Here is a 15,499-nt window from a genome sequence, read left to right on the forward strand (position 1 = left end):
TATGTAGGACCATATTCATTACTGTTCACTATATAGGACCATATTCAATACTGTTCACGATATAGGACCATATTCATTACTATTCACTATATAGGACCATATTCATTAATGTTCATTATATAGGACCATGTTCATTACCGTTCACTATATAGGACCATATTCATTACTGTTCATTATGTAGGACCATATTCATTACTGTTCATTATATAGGACCATGTTCATTACTGTTCACTATATAGGACCATATTCATTACTATTCACTATATAGGACCATATTCATTACTGTTCACTATATAGGACCATATTCATTACTATTCACTATATAGGACCATGTTCATTACTGTTCATTATATAGGACCATATTCATTATTGTTCACTATATAGGACCATGTTCATTACCGTTCACTATATAGGAACATATTCATTACTGTTCATTATATAGGACCATGTTCATTACTGTTCACTATATAGGACAATATTCATTACTGTTCATTATGTAGGACCATGTTCATTACTGTTCACTATATAGGACCATGTTCATTACCGTTCACTATATAGGACCATATTCATTACTATTCTCTGCATAGGACCATATTCATTACTGTTCACTATATAGGACCATGTTCATTACCGTTCACTATATAGGACCATATTCATTACTATTCTCTGCATAGGACCATATTCATTACTGTTCACTATATAGTACCATGTTCATTACTGTTCACTATATGGGACCATATTCATTACTATTCACTATATAGGACCATATTCATGACTGTTCACTATATAGGACCATATTCATCACTGTTCACTATATAGGACCATGTTCATTACTATTCTCTCTATGGGACCATATTCATTACTGTTCACTATAGAGGACCATGTTCATTACTGTTCAGTGTATAGGACCATATTCATTACTGTTAACTATAAAGGACTATATTCATTCCTTTCACTATATAGGACTATTTTCACTACTGTTCACTATGTAGGACTATTTTCATTACTTTTACTATATAGGACTATTTTCACAATCTGCCACTGCCAATGCTACTCTTACCCAGCTGCAGGGAGGCTGATGGCCCTGTTCTACATCCCCAGGAAGATCTAAAACTCATCAAAGTTACGGGATTGAATCAGCCACCACGGGAGGGGGATTTTTCCTGGGGTTCTCCTGAATAACTGCAGAAACCACTGATGCCGTTTCCCTGGTGTTTCCTTGGCTCCTCCACCAATGTTACGACAATCGTCAGACCGCCCACAGAAATTCACCCCTTATTATATCTTGTGATTTATGTCTTTCCCCTGCTCCGCAGGTGCATTACTAAGAAAAGTGTTTTGCCAAAATATGTTCTAATCATCTGTTTTTATCCTTCTTTTAGCCTTAATATGCCTGGTGTCCTTTTTGTTGGGGCTTATTTTCACTACAGCGTCTGGGAATTACTGGCTCACAATTTTTGACCATTACGGATCTGCTTTGCCTCTACTGATCATTGCTTTCTTCGAGCTCATTGGGGTTACTTATGTCTATGGAATTAATAAGTAAGTAGCAAAAACTATAGTTTAACTACTCACCATTTCCTTCGAGATGGTGGCGTTCCCGAACCAAGAACTTTGATTTTCTTTATCGCAAATGTCGAACAATGTTATTCTATTCCTCCTAAATCTCTTGCTAAGTGTTTTTTTTAAAATTCGAGACCAAATGTCAGAATAATATTATTTCACCATTAGTTGCTTTTTCCCTACTGGGCTCCTCAATACTCTTTGCCTGAGAAAGAGGAGGGCGAACCATTTATTAGCCCCAGACTGCCCTTGACCCATCCGTGAGGTACTTAGGAATGTCTCACTGTGACTGACCCTACTTGTGAGAAAATATTTCTCGACATTCCTCACTGATAGAATTGCCAATATGTGAACTCGCCCTGTGAAAACCATGAATGCTGGCAATCTAAATTGAAAATGCCAAAACTACACACCTGAAAGTGGAGGATGGTTTAAACATTTCAGGCATAGCTCCTGAGGAGAACCCTGTCTCGCGAACCCAACAGGAGCTGACTAATCTGTTGTGGACAAGAATATCCGAATGTTCGCTTCATCATGCTTGCTCCACCCAACATCCATGTATAATTATTTTATTGCAGATGAAACTGCTTCTCCCTAACTTTAAGGAACTCAAAGTTCCTGCCTCTTTCTCTCCCGAAAACAAAATCAAGCCTTGCTGGTAATTCACATTATTTCGCACCATCTCGGCAACTGTGGTTGCAAACAATCATCCTACCTCTGTTAATTGGTTCTACTGTATCATTAAATTTATAACACACTTCTGTTGAAAGACCGAACGGGACAATTGTTATTTTTTATTTGAACTTGTACTAAAGACATGTCTTGAAATTCTGACAGAAAACTGGATTAAATTTTTCTCAGATTCAGTGACGATTTGGAATTCATGACTGGTCGACGACCAAACCTTTACTGGCGTGTGACCTGGAGAGTTATCAGTCCTTTACTGCTGTTTATTGTCTTTGTGGCCTTTGTTGTCGTTGAAGTACAGCATCCCTTGTCGTATGAGGCATGGAATCCCAACCACGTATGTACCTTTCATATTGAGAGGGGATCTCATTGAAACATATAAAATTCCGACAGGGCTCGACAGTCTGGATGCAGGCAGGATGTTTCCCCTGGCTGGGGGGGCGGTCCAGAACGAGGGGTCACAGTCTCAAAATATGGGGTAGGACATTTAGGACTGAGATGAGGAGAAATTTCTTCACTCAGAGGGTGGTGAACCTGTGGAATTCTCTACCACAGAAGGCTGTGGAGGCCGAGTCACTGAATATATTTAAGAAGGAGCTAGATAGATTTCTAGACACAAAAAGGCATCAAGGGGTATGGGGAGAGAGCGGGAATATGGTATTGAGATAGAGGATCAGCCATGATCTTATTGAATGGGGGAGCAGGCTCGAAGGGCCGAATGGCCTACTCCTGCTCCTATTTTCTATGTTTCTATGATATCAGTATGATCGGGGGTGGGGGGGGAGGGGAAAGAGACTGGGGATCAGGGAAAAGGAGAGAGGCTGAGGATCGGGGGGGAGGAGAGGCTGAGGATCGGGGGGGAGGAGAGAGGTTGGGGATCGATGGGGGGGAGGAGAGGCTGGGGATCGGGGGGTGGGTGATGAGAGGCTGGGGATCGGGGGGTGGGTGATGAGAGGCTGGGGATCGGGGGGTGGGTGATGAGAGGCTGGGGATCGGGGGCCTCATCAATGGCCTGATTTCTCGATGCTAAAATTGAAAAGGTTGAGAATGGGGTCGGGAGCTTTTCCTGATACTTCTGATATTTTAAACTCCCCCGACCCTCTCCAGCCCGTGGGGGGGGGGGGGGGGGGGCGGGCGGGGAGGGGAGTTAAAATCAAGACTCTAGAATGATACACCACAGGAGGAGGCCATTCGGCCCATCTTGCCTGTGCCGGCTCTTTGAAAGAGCTATCCAATTAGTCCCATTCCCTGCTCTTTTCCCACAGCCCTGCAAAATTTTCCCTTCAAGTATTTATCCAATTCCCTTTTGAAAGTTACTATTTAATCTGCTTCCACCCTTTCAGGCAGTGAATTCCAGATCATAACAACTCGCTGAGTAAAAAGATTTCTCCTCATCTCCCCTCTGGTTCTTTTGCCAATTATCTTAAATCTGTGTCCTCTGGTTATCAATTCTCCTGCCTGTGGATACAGTTTCTCCTTATTTACACTATCAAAACCATTAATAATTTTGAACACCTCTAGCAAATCTCCTCTTAACCTTCTCTGCTCCAAGGAGAACAACCCCAGCTTCTCCAGTCTATCCACGTGACTGAAGTCCCTCATCCCTGGAATCATTCTAGTAAATCTTTTCTGCACCCTCTCTAAGGCCTTCACATCCTTCCGAAAGTGCAATGCCCAGGTGAGGTCTAACTACTAGTGTCCCCTCTCCACATACTGGCGCACTTGCCTCTGTCACTTTACCAATTTGTTTAATTTTTTAACATCTTCCTCCCTCTAGTATCCCCCGTTCTAGCTATTTTAAAGTATCGTTCTTCCCTTTCCACTGGCTTGCTGGTTCAAAACCTTCCCCCACTGCTCTATTCATCTTCTCTGTGAGAACACTGCTACTAATTCAGTGAAGTCCATCCCATCTGTATATCCCCTTCCTCAGAATTGGTCTCATTGCCCTTCGGAATTTGAAATCTTCTTTCTACAACATTTCACAAGCCACAGATTGAAGAAATCTAATGAGCTTCTTTCTAACTGGCCCAGTGCATGAGTAATCCTGAAATTACCAGCCTTGAGGTCCTGCTCTTTAATCCAGCGCCTCAAACTTCAATTTCCCCTTGCTGGACCTCCATCTGATTTTTTTTTTTTTTAAGTCAGTGGTTCCCGTGACTTCTGGCTATCCTCTTTCCCTTTCCAGAAGCTCCTTCAGTCACCTTCGAAATATCATAGATCGAATGTGTAAGCAACCACTGTGGGTAAGTTATTGCCATGATGACATAAACCCTACAAGATGTACCAGCCCTTTCTTTCACAGGACCTAAAAACACATTATAATCAAAATACTTGCCAAGAAACAGCTAATTTGGAGGGAGTTAAAGTCTGTAACTAAAGGGATTCAATGGGGAAGGGTGTGAACAGCTGAATAACAATTTGCATTTACGGGCGGGAAAGGGGTTAAAATATTTGGGATTGAGCAAACTGACTCCAAACCTGACCCCATTCCCCGCCGTTTAAATATTTACTACCCCAAATCAGACCGTCGATGAGGCTCCAGCAAAAGGCAGGCGGGGGCCGAGTTAACATTCAAAAGTCGCAGCCTGATGATGCCATCGGAGCCGCGACGTGATCTTAACGTCCAGTCTGTGGGGGGGCGGGTAGAGGCCCACGTGGTGTGAAACCCGACAGATCAACCACGACGGGAGGAAGCGACTGGACAGAAGGGGACCAGGTAAGTTTTGTAACTTTGCCTGCTTTTAAGCTCATTGCGGGCCAGGAGGCGCAGGAGCGCCCCCCCGGGCCTCACAAGAAAGCATCCCCCACCCCCTCTCCAGCCCCGATTGTGCCCCCGATGTCGCTGGCCGCAACCCCCCCCCACGCCCCAATCATAGCCTGGAGACTCCCCCCTCACCCCCTCCCCCCACCCCCGGCCACTGATTGCCGGGGTGCGTCCTCACGGATCCCCAGCTGCGGCCTCCTGCCGCTAATTCCCGTTCCCGCCAGCCGGTCAGGCAGTCAATCCGGCCGGCTGTCGGGCGGGATTCTGCTTTGATCTGCTGGGTTCATCGCCCGCTATCGGGCTCCCCCACACCCTCCCCGCCAACATCCGGTCCACTGTGACTGTAATGTGGAAAATGTTCAAAAGCATTTTAAAAGCACCTGGAGAAAGATAAATGGATAAAGGCACAGATGCTGAGCCATACAGGGAGTGCGAAGCGAGGTGACCAATATGTGATGGAATAGATGGCTTGGGAGAAGGATTTTAAAAGCCGAGAAGCGGGGAGTTGGGAGGGTTTATGGTTGGAGTTCCAGCGAGTTCACCTGAGGTGACTGAAGGCTCTGTCGCCAATAGTGGGACAAAGGGAAGGTACAATGCATAAAATGGGGAATCATGGCAGTGGGCGGAGGGCGAGGGAAGATGATCAAAAGTATTTAGGGTCCAGGTAGATGCGTCAGTAAAAGCTAACTCGCTGGTTCAAAAAATCTATCAAAAAGGTTAACAGGATGCTGGGTTTCACCACAAGAGGAGTTGAATAAAAAAACAAGTGAATACTGCTGCAATTATGGAGATTTCATGTGGAGCATCACATTAGTGTTTGGGTGCCCCACCTTTAGGGAAGATGTCCTGGTCTTTGGAGAAAGTCCAACAGTGGTTTACCGGGCTGATATCTGGGAAGAAAATACATCGCTATGATGAGACTGAGTAAACTTCATCGTATTCCCTTGATCTGAGGAGGCTAAAGAATTGGATTGAGGGAACTGACAGGGTAGACAGGGAATGACTCTTCCGTCTTCAGAGGAATCCAGGAACAAGAGGACAGAATGTTAGAATTTGAACGAAGCCAGTAGTAAAAAAAAAATGAAACGTGAAAAAAGATTCTTCACACAAAGAATAGTGAGAGTGCAGTGAGAAGGCCATGGAAGGGGAACACTGCGATGCTTAAAATGGAGGTAGATACTTACTTGGGAAGGGAAGCTATTAAGGGATATGGAGAAAGGGCAGGGAATTGGATTTAACAAGAATTTGCCAAGGTTAACAAAATGGCAGAGTAGGTTTGATAGGTTGAATAGCCAACTCCCATTTCAGGAAACAAAATAATTAAAATATATTTTCATCCAAAACACAAGCTAAATACAAGAGCTTCAACATGAAGTATTTCTAACAATTTTTTTTAAACCAACAGGTAAACTTCCCGAAGAAAGAAGAGAAGGAATACACGAGCTGGGTGGTATTTATCTGTGTGTTCCTGGTTACCTTAACCACCATATTTATTCCACTTACTGCTCTCTATCACCTCATCAGATCTAAACTCTGGAGATGCAGACAAAGAGCGGAGAATCCCTTTGACAACCTGGCTTTGGAACAATAAAGAATTCCATGTACCTCAATTTGCATTTATCCTCCTTTTGTGCTGTTATGAAGGTGCTATTTTGCAAAGTAATAAATACTGCTCATTCGATAGCTATTATTATTCAGTTAATTTATACTGAAAATACTGGGCTGATTTTCACCCACTCCACCCAGTAGAAATGGGCTGTTGCGATCCTGAATCTACTGTGGGACACTTACTGCTCTGATCCCACCTGCCACTATTTTGCTTGGGGCTTTCACAAGGGGCTGACACAGGTGGGGGCCTCATTAAAGTATTTAAATCAGGTCCTGTGATATCAATAGAACTCCGACGCCATGTTCATTGGCCAAAGCAGAAGTAGTGCTCAATGCTGGACCCGCTTATGCATCATCAACCCCGAGTGGAGGCATTGGGAGGAATATTAACCCCCAAGAACGGGTGGGTCGGAGTCGAGTGGGAGGTGAAAATTGCAGGTTTTTGGATGGTGACCGCAACCCGGCTCCAACTCGTCCACTACCGGGTTTAACGTGGACTCATTTGGATGCGTAAGAGGAACGTGCTCACCGAGGTCGCATCCCCAGTTAGTGCCAGTGGGCGGGTCGTTAGTGGGGCAATTAAAGTCGTTGAGAGTTGAGGTAGGAATTTTTTTCAATGGAGTCTGACACAAATTCCAATTTAACATCTGCAACATGGGTTTCCCGAGACTTCTGAATCTCGCCAGCGAAACGGAGGCGAGATTCAGCCGAAGGTAATTTGGGTTTTTAAACCTGTGATTGCCCCATCGGAATAAAAGGTCAGTTATTGCAGCTGGTCTCTCAGGCAAACGTTTGACTGAGAGATCATGTGTTGAGACTGAGAGATCCCGTGTTGAGACGGAGAGATCCCGTGTTGAGACTGAGAGATCCCGTGTTGAGACGGAGAGATCCCGTGTTGAGACTGAGAGATCCCGTGTTGAGACGGAGAGATCCCGTGTTGAGACTGAGAGATCCCGCGTCGAGACTGAGAGATCCCGTGTCGAGACGGATAGATCCCGTGTTGAGACTGAGAGATCCCGTGTTGAGACAGAGAGATCCCGTGTTGAGACGGAGAGATCCCGCCTTGAGACTGAGAGCTCCCGTGTTGAGACTGAGAGATCCCGTGTTGAGACTGAGAGATCCCGTGTCGAGACTGAGAGCTCCCGTGTCGAGACTGAGAGATCCCGTGTTGAGACGGAGAGATCCCGTGTTGAGACTGAGAGGTCCCGTGTCGAGACTGAGAGCTCCCGTGTTGAGACTGAGAGATCCCGTGTTGAGACTGAGAGCTCCCGTGTTGAGACTGAGAGATCCCGTGTCGAGACTGAGAGATCCCGTGTCGAGACTGAGAGATCCCGTGTCGAGACTGAGAGATCCCGTGTCGAGACGGAGAAATCCCGTGTTGAGACGGAGAGATCCCGTGTTGAGACGGAGAGCTCCCGCGTTGAGACTGAGAGATCCCGTGTTGAGACGGAGAGATCCCGTGTCGAGACGGAGAGATCCCGTGTCGAGACGGAGAGCTCCGGTGTTGAGACTGAGAGATCCCGTGTTGAGACGGAGAGATCCCGTGTTGAGACGGAGAGATCCCGTGTCGAGACGGAGAGATCCGGTGTTGAGACTGAGAGATCCCGTGTTGAGACGGAGAGATCCCGTGTTGAGACGGCTTTTGCAAAACTTTGGAGCCTTTCAAACTGACAAGAAGGTATGGGGGTGGGGGAAGCAATGGATGTATTCCAGAGGACATCTGCGGAGGAGGAAAATGACCATCCATGTCGTTCTGTGTTGGGATCTGCCGGTGCAAAAAAGAGAGGTGCACAACAAAGATCTGGAGAAGAGCAGTGCGAAGATCGACAGTTCCGACGGGCCACAGCGAAAAATCGCGTAAACCTCCTCAGAAGACTAACACGGGACGCAACCAACATAGTAGCCTTCGTCGTCCAGTACTTCCCCGGAGCGGAGAAACTACGCCATGTTCTCCGCAGCCTTCAACATGTCATCAATGACGACGAACACCTCGCTATGGCCATCCCCACACCTCCACTACTCGCCTTTAAACAGCCACCCAACCTCAAACAGACTATCGTTCGCAGCAAATTACCCAGCTTTCAGGAGAACAGTGTCCACGACACCACACAACCCTGCCACGGTAACCTCTGCAAGACATGCCAGATCATCGACACAGATACCACCATCACACGAGAGGACACCACCCACCAGGTGCATGGTTCATGCTTCTGTGACTCGGCCAACGTTGTCTACCTCATACGCTACAGGAAATGATGCCCCCGGAGCATGGTACATTGGCGAGACCATGCAGATGCTGCGACAACGGATGAACGGACACCGCGCAACAATCACCAGACAGGAGGGTTCCCTCCCAGTTGGGGAACACTTCAGCAGTCAGGGACATTCAGCCACCGATCTTCGGGTAAGCGTTCTCCAAGGCGGCCTTCGAGACACATGACAACGCAAAATCGTCGAGCAGAAATTGATAGCCAAGTTCCGCACCCATGATGACGGCCTCAACCGGGATCTTGGGTTCATGTCACGCTACACGTTACCCCACCAGCGAACAAAAGCTATCTGTTTTTAATATAATGGGTCATTTGCTGGCTTTCTCTGCCTTCCGGATGTCTCTGCCTCTCTCTCTCTCTCTGTTTTTTTTTCCTGTTTGTTTTTTTGTTGAATGTGTATTCGGGGGTTCTGTAGGTGACACCTCTCTGTCTGAACACGGTGATTGCCTTGGCAACGGGCAGTTGCAGGGGCAGTCTGTAAACACCATGTATTGTTCAGTGATGTATAAATGCGTAGGCTTCAAGGAGCTCCTGAACATTTACCTGAGGAAGGAGGAAGCCTCCGAAAGCTTGTAGATTTCAAATAAAAATCGTTGGACTATAACTTGGTGTTGTAAAATTGTTTACAATTGTCAACCCCAGTCCATCACCGGCATCTCCACATCAGAGCTGTAGGAAGAGTAAGTTCAAGAGATTGTAGTTCACCAAGGGTATGTACATGGGTGTTTGAAGAAATGTCATGTTATGAAGTGTCCTTATTTTAATACTGCCACATAAAATGTATTGATTTGCACCACTTCCATGTCTTACCCACTCTTGCGTTCCGAGTGTGAAGTGGCCCTTTCATTTGCTTCACGGTGAACGCCGAGGCATGACGGTACCCATTGGGCGGATGGGAAATGGGTGTATGCTTGGTTGAAGGACTGTTTTGTGCAAAGCAGGATGGGGGGGTGGGGAGGGGGGGGATAGGGCACGGTTGGTGGTGGTGGTTGTGCCAGCTGGCCTGAGTTTTTCAATGTCACTTTTTTGCCACTGTTACTGAGCGAACCTGTGAGAGATGAGGGCATCCCAGGCAGCAATGTATGTGGCTGGTCTGGCATTGGGTGCCCCATCTTCATCTTCATCTTCCTCCTCCTCGTCCTCCTCTTCAATGTTGTGGCCATCAGAGGATGATTGACGAGCGCCCTTGTCCTCCTCCACCTCTAACCCTCTCTGCTGCGCTATGTCGTGCAGGACACAGCACACCACGATTATTCTGGACACCCTCGCTGGCGAGTACTGATGTATCCAGGCACCTGAAGCGCACCTTCAACATGCCGATGGCTTGCTCAATGACACACCTGGTGATCATGTGGCTCTGGTTGTATCACTCTTATGCCTCGTTGTTGGTGTTCCTCACAGGTGTCATGAGCCAAGTTTGCAGGGGTTAGCCCTTGACTCCAACGAGCCGGCCCTTAAATCTGTCTCCTGTCTGGAAGAGGTGTGGAAAGTTGGACTGGCGCAGAATAAACGCATCATGACAGCTGCCAGGGAATCTGGCCCACACAGGCATAAATTTAAACTTGTGGTTGCACACCAGCTGTGCAGTAATGGAGTGAAAGCCCTTTCGGATCTGAAGACTCCTGGCTCATGTGGAGGTCCTCGGATTGCCATGTGTGTGCAATCAATTGCGCATTGCACCCGTGGGAAGTCTGCCAGAGAGGCGAAACCCACTGCCCGCTCATTCTGGCTGATGTCGCGGGGGAAGGTCACGTAATCGGACACTCGGGCAAACAACCCATCCATCACCTGCCTTATACACTTATGTGCAGATGACTGGCACACCCTGGAGATCTCACCAGTGGCGCTCTGGAAGGATCTAGATGCAAAGAAATTGAGGGCAGCGGTAACTTTTACTGCGACGGGCATTGCGAGGCCACCAGGTCCAGCAGGGAGCAGCTGTTTCTCAAGGAGGCTGCAGGTGTCTGTGACCTGGCGACTCAATCTCAGCCTGCATGGGCACTGCTCCTCAGAGGGGTCCAGGAAGCTCAGCCTCTGTCTGTAGACCCTTTCATGTATGTAGTGCCTCCTGCGACCTCTGTTGCTCCCCTCACAGCTGTTCCCCACTCAGCTCTTCGCACTGCTCTTCTCCAGATCTTTGTTGTGCACCTCTCTTTTTTGCACCGGCAGATCCCAACACAGAACGACATGGATGGTCATTTTCTTCCTCCGCAGATGTCCTCTGGAATACATCCATTGCTTCCCCCACCCCCATACCTTCTTGTCAGTTTGAAAGGCTCCAAAATTTTGCAAAAGCCGTCTCAACACGGGATCTCTCAGTCTCAACACGGGATCTCTCAGTCTCAACACGGGATCTCTCTGTCTCGACACGGGATCTCTCCGTCTCGACGCGGGATCTCTCCGTCTCAACACGGGATCTCTCAGTCTCAACGTGGGATCTCTCCGTCTCAACACGGGATCTCTCTGTCTCGACGCGGGATCTCTCCGTCTCGACACGGGATCTCTCCGTCTCGACACGGGATCTCTCAGTCTCAACGTGGGATCTCTCAGTCTCGACACGGGATCTCTCAGTCTCGACACGGGATCTCTCCATCTCGACACGGGATCGCTCAGTCTCGACACGGGAGCTCTCCGTCTCTACACGGGATCTCTCCGTCTCAACACGGGATCTCTCCGTCTCAACACGGGATCTCTCCGTCTCAACACTGGATCTCTCCGTCTCAACACGGGATCTCTCAGTCAAACGTTTGCCTGAGAGACCAGCTGCAATAACTGACCTTTTATTCCGATGGGGCAATCACAGGTTTAAAAACCCAAATTACCTTCGGCTGAATCTCGCCTCCGTTTCGCTGGCGAGATTCAGAAGTCTCGGGAAACCCATGTTGCAGATGTTAAATTGGAATTTGTGTCAGAGTCCATTGCAAAAAATTCCTACCTCAACTCTCAACGACTTTAATTGCCCCACTAACGACCCGCCCACTGGCACTAACTGGGGATGCGACCTCGGTGAGCACGTTCCTCTTACGCATCCAAATGAGTCCACGTTAAACCCGGAAGTGGACGAGTTGGAGCCGGGTTGCGGTCACCATCCAAAAACCTGCAATTTTCACCTCCCTCTCGACTCCGACCCACCCGTTCTTGGGGGTTAATATTCCTCCCAATGCCTCCACTCGGGGTTGATGATGCATAAGCGGGTCCAGCATTGAGCACTACTTCTGCTTTGGCCAATGAACATGGCGTCGGAGTTCTATTGATATCACAGGACCTGATTTAAATACTTTAATGAGGCCCCCACCTGCGTCAGCCCCTTGTGAAAGCCCCAAGCAAAATAGTGGCAGGTGGGATCAGAGCAGTAAGTGTCCCACAGTAGATTCAGGATCGCAACAGCCCATTTCTACTGGGTGGAGTGGGTGAAAATCAGCCCAGTATTTTCAGTATAAATTAACTGAATAATAATAGCTATCGAATGAGCAGTATTTATTACTTTGCAAAATAGCACCTTCATAACAGCACAAAAGGAGGATAAATGCAAATTGAGGTACATGGAATTCTTTATTGTTCCAAAGCCAGGTTGTCAAAGGGATTCTCCGCTCTTTGTCTGCATCTCCAGAGTTTAGATCTGATGAGGTGATAGAGAGCAGTAAGTGGAATAAATATGGTGGTTAAGGTAACCAGGAACACACAGATAAATACCACCCAGCTCGTGTATTCCTTCTCTTCTTTCTTCGGGAAGTTTACCTGTTGGTTTAAAAAAAATTGTTAGAAATACTTCATGTTGAAGCTCTTGTATTTAGCTTGTGTTTTGGATGAAAATATATTTTAATTATTTTGTTTCCAGAAACGGGAGTTGGCTATTCGACTTATCAAACCTACTCTGCCATTTTGTTAACCTTGGCAAACTCTTGTTAAATCCAATTCCCTGCCCTTTCTCCATATCCCTTAATAGCTTCCCTTCCCAAGTAAGTATCTACCTCCATTTTAAGCATCGCAGTGTTCCCCTTCCATGGCCTTCTCACTGCACTCTCACTATTCTTTGTGTGAAGAATCTTTTTTCACGTTTCATTTTTTTTTTACTACTGGCTTCGTTCAAATTCTAACATTCTGTCCTCTTGTTCCTGGATTCCTCTGAAGACGGAAGAGTCATTCCCTGTCTACCCTGTCAGTTCCCTCAATCCAATTCTTTAGCCTCCTCAGATCAAGGGAATACGATGAAGTTTACTCAGTCTCATCATAGCGATGTATTTTCTTCCCAGATATCAGCCCGGTAAACCACTGTTGGACTTTCTCCAAAGACCAGGACATCTTCCCTAAAGGTGGGGCACCCAAACACTAATGTGATGCTCCACATGAAATCTCCATAATTGCAGCAGTATTCACTTGTTTTTTTATTCAACTCCTCTTGTGGTGAAACCCAGCATCCTGTTAACCTTTTTGATAGATTTTTTGAACCAGCGAGTTAGCTTTTACTGACGCATCTACCTGGACCCTAAATACTTTTGATCATCTTCCCTCGCCCTCCGCCCACTGCCATGATTCCCCATTTTATGCATTGTACCTTCCCTTTGTCCCACTATTGGCGACAGAGCCTTCAGTCACCTCAGGTGAACTCGCTGGAACTCCAACCATAAACCCTCCCAACTCCCCGCTTCTCGGCTTTTAAAATCCTTCTCCCAAGCCATCTATTCCATCACATATTGGTCACCTCGCTTCGCACTCCCAGTATGGCTCAGCATCTGTGCCTTTATCCATTTATCTTTCTCCAGGTGCTTTTAAAATGCTTTTGAACATTTTCCACATTACAGTCACAGTGGACCGGATGTTGGCGGGGAGGGTGTGGGGGAGCCCGATAGCGGGCGATGAACCCAGCAGATCAAAGCAGAATCCCGCCCGACAGCCGGCCGGATTGACTGCCTGACCGGCTGGCGGGAACGGGAATTAGCGGCAGGAGGCCGCAGCTGGGGACCCGTGAGGACGGACCCCGGCAATCAGTGGCTGGGGGTGGGGGGAGGGGGTGAGGGGGGAGGCTCCAGGCTGTGATTGGGGCGGGGGGAGGGGGTTGCGGCCAGCGACATCGGGGGCACAATCGGGGCTGGAGAGGGGGTGGGGGATGCTTTCTTGTGAGGCCCGGGGGGGCGCTCCTGCACCTCCTGGCCCGCAATGAGCTTAAAAGCAGGCAAAGTTACAAAACTTACCTGGTCCCCTTCTGTCCAGTCGCTTCCTCCCGTCGTGGTTGATCTGTCGGGTTTCACACCACGTGGGCCTCTACCCGCCCCCCCCCAGACTGGACGTTAAGATCACGTCGCGGCTCCGATGGCATCATCAGGCTGCGACTTTTGAATGTTAACTAGGCCCCCGCCTGCCTTTTGCTGGAGCCTCATCGACGGCGGGGAATGGGGTCAGGTTTGGAGTCAGTTTGCTCAATCCCAAATATTTTAACCCCTTTCCCGCCCGTAAATACAAATTGTTATTCAGCTGTTCACACCCTTCCCCATTGAATCCCTTTAGTTACAGACTTTAACTCCCTCCAAATTAGCTGTTTCTTGGCAAGTATTTTGATTATAATGTGTTTTTAGGTCCTGTGAAAGAAAGGGCTGCTACATCTTGTAGGGTTTATGTCATCATGGCAATAACTTACCCACAGTGGTTGCTTACACATTCGATCTATGATATTTCGAAGGTGACTGAAGGAGCTTCTGGAAAGGGAAAGAGGATAGCCAGAAGTCACGGGAACCACTGACTTAAAAAAAAAACAAATCAGATGGAGGTCCAGCAAGGGGAAATTGAAGTTTTAGGCGCTGGATTAAAGAGCAGGACCTCAAGGCTGGTAATTTCAGGATTACTCATGCACTGGGCCAGTTAGAAAGAAGCTCATTAGATTTCTTCAATATGTGGCTTGTGAGATGTTGTAGAAAGAAGATTTCAAATTCCGAAGGGCAATGAGACCAATTCTGAGGAAGGGGATATACAGATGGGATGGACTTCACTGAATTAGCAGCAGTGTTCTCACAGAGAAGATGAATAGAGCAGTGGGGGAAGGTTTTGAACCAGCAAGCCAGTGGAAAGGGAAGAACGATACTTTAAAATAGCTAGAACGGGGGATACTAGAGGGAGGAAGTTGTTAAAAAATTAAACAAATTGGTAAAGTGACAGAGGCAAGTGCACCAATATGTGGAGAGGGGACACTAGTAGTTAGACCTCACCTGGAGTATTGTGTCCAGTTCTGGGCACCGCACTTTAGGAAGGATGTGAAGGCCTTAGAGAGGGTGCAGAAAAGATTTACTAGAATGATTCCAGGGATGAGGGACTTCAGTCACGTGGATAGACTGGAGAAGCTGGGGTTGTTCTCCTTGGAGCAGAGAATGTTAAGAGGAGATTTGCTAGAGGTGTTCAAAATTATTAATGGTTTTGATAGTGTAAATAAGGAGAAACTGTATCCACAGGCAGGAGAATTGATAACCAGAGGACACAGATTTAAGATAATTGGCAAAAGAACCAGAGGGGAGATGAGGAGAAATCTTTTTATTCAGCGAGTTGTTATGATCTGGAATTCACTGCCTGAAAGGGTGGAAGCAGATTAAATAGTAACTTTCAAAAGGGAATTGGATAA

General features: G+C 47.3%; 2 protein-coding genes across 5 annotated transcripts in view; one reads left to right on the top strand and one right to left on the bottom strand.

Moving 5' to 3' along the window:
• The window catches only part of LOC137335032 (sodium-dependent neutral amino acid transporter B(0)AT3-like), a 71,426-nt gene extending 64,802 nt beyond the window's left edge, over positions 1-6,624 (top strand). For both annotated transcript variants that reach the window (XM_068000120.1, XM_068000121.1), the window contains 3 exons: positions 1,383-1,542; positions 2,425-2,587; positions 6,420-6,624. In XM_068000120.1, coding sequence (XP_067856221.1) covers positions 1,383-1,542; positions 2,425-2,587; positions 6,420-6,605 — 509 coding nt within the window. In that variant the 3' untranslated portion in view covers positions 6,606-6,624. The remainder of the gene's footprint in view (positions 1-1,382; positions 1,543-2,424; positions 2,588-6,419) is intronic.
• Positions 6,625-12,425: 5,801 nt separating this feature from the next.
• The window catches only part of LOC137335054 (sodium-dependent neutral amino acid transporter B(0)AT3-like), an 81,041-nt gene continuing 77,967 nt past the window's right edge, over positions 12,426-15,499 (bottom strand). For all 3 annotated transcript variants that reach the window (XM_068000133.1, XM_068000140.1, XM_068000148.1), the window contains one exon: positions 12,426-12,630. In XM_068000133.1, coding sequence (XP_067856234.1) covers positions 12,445-12,630 — 186 coding nt within the window. In that variant the 3' untranslated portion in view covers positions 12,426-12,444. The remainder of the gene's footprint in view (positions 12,631-15,499) is intronic.

The sequence above is a fragment of the Heptranchias perlo genome, chromosome 2 (assembly GCF_035084215.1).
Source record: "Heptranchias perlo isolate sHepPer1 chromosome 2, sHepPer1.hap1, whole genome shotgun sequence".
Taxonomy (NCBI): domain Eukaryota; kingdom Metazoa; phylum Chordata; class Chondrichthyes; order Hexanchiformes; family Hexanchidae; genus Heptranchias; species Heptranchias perlo.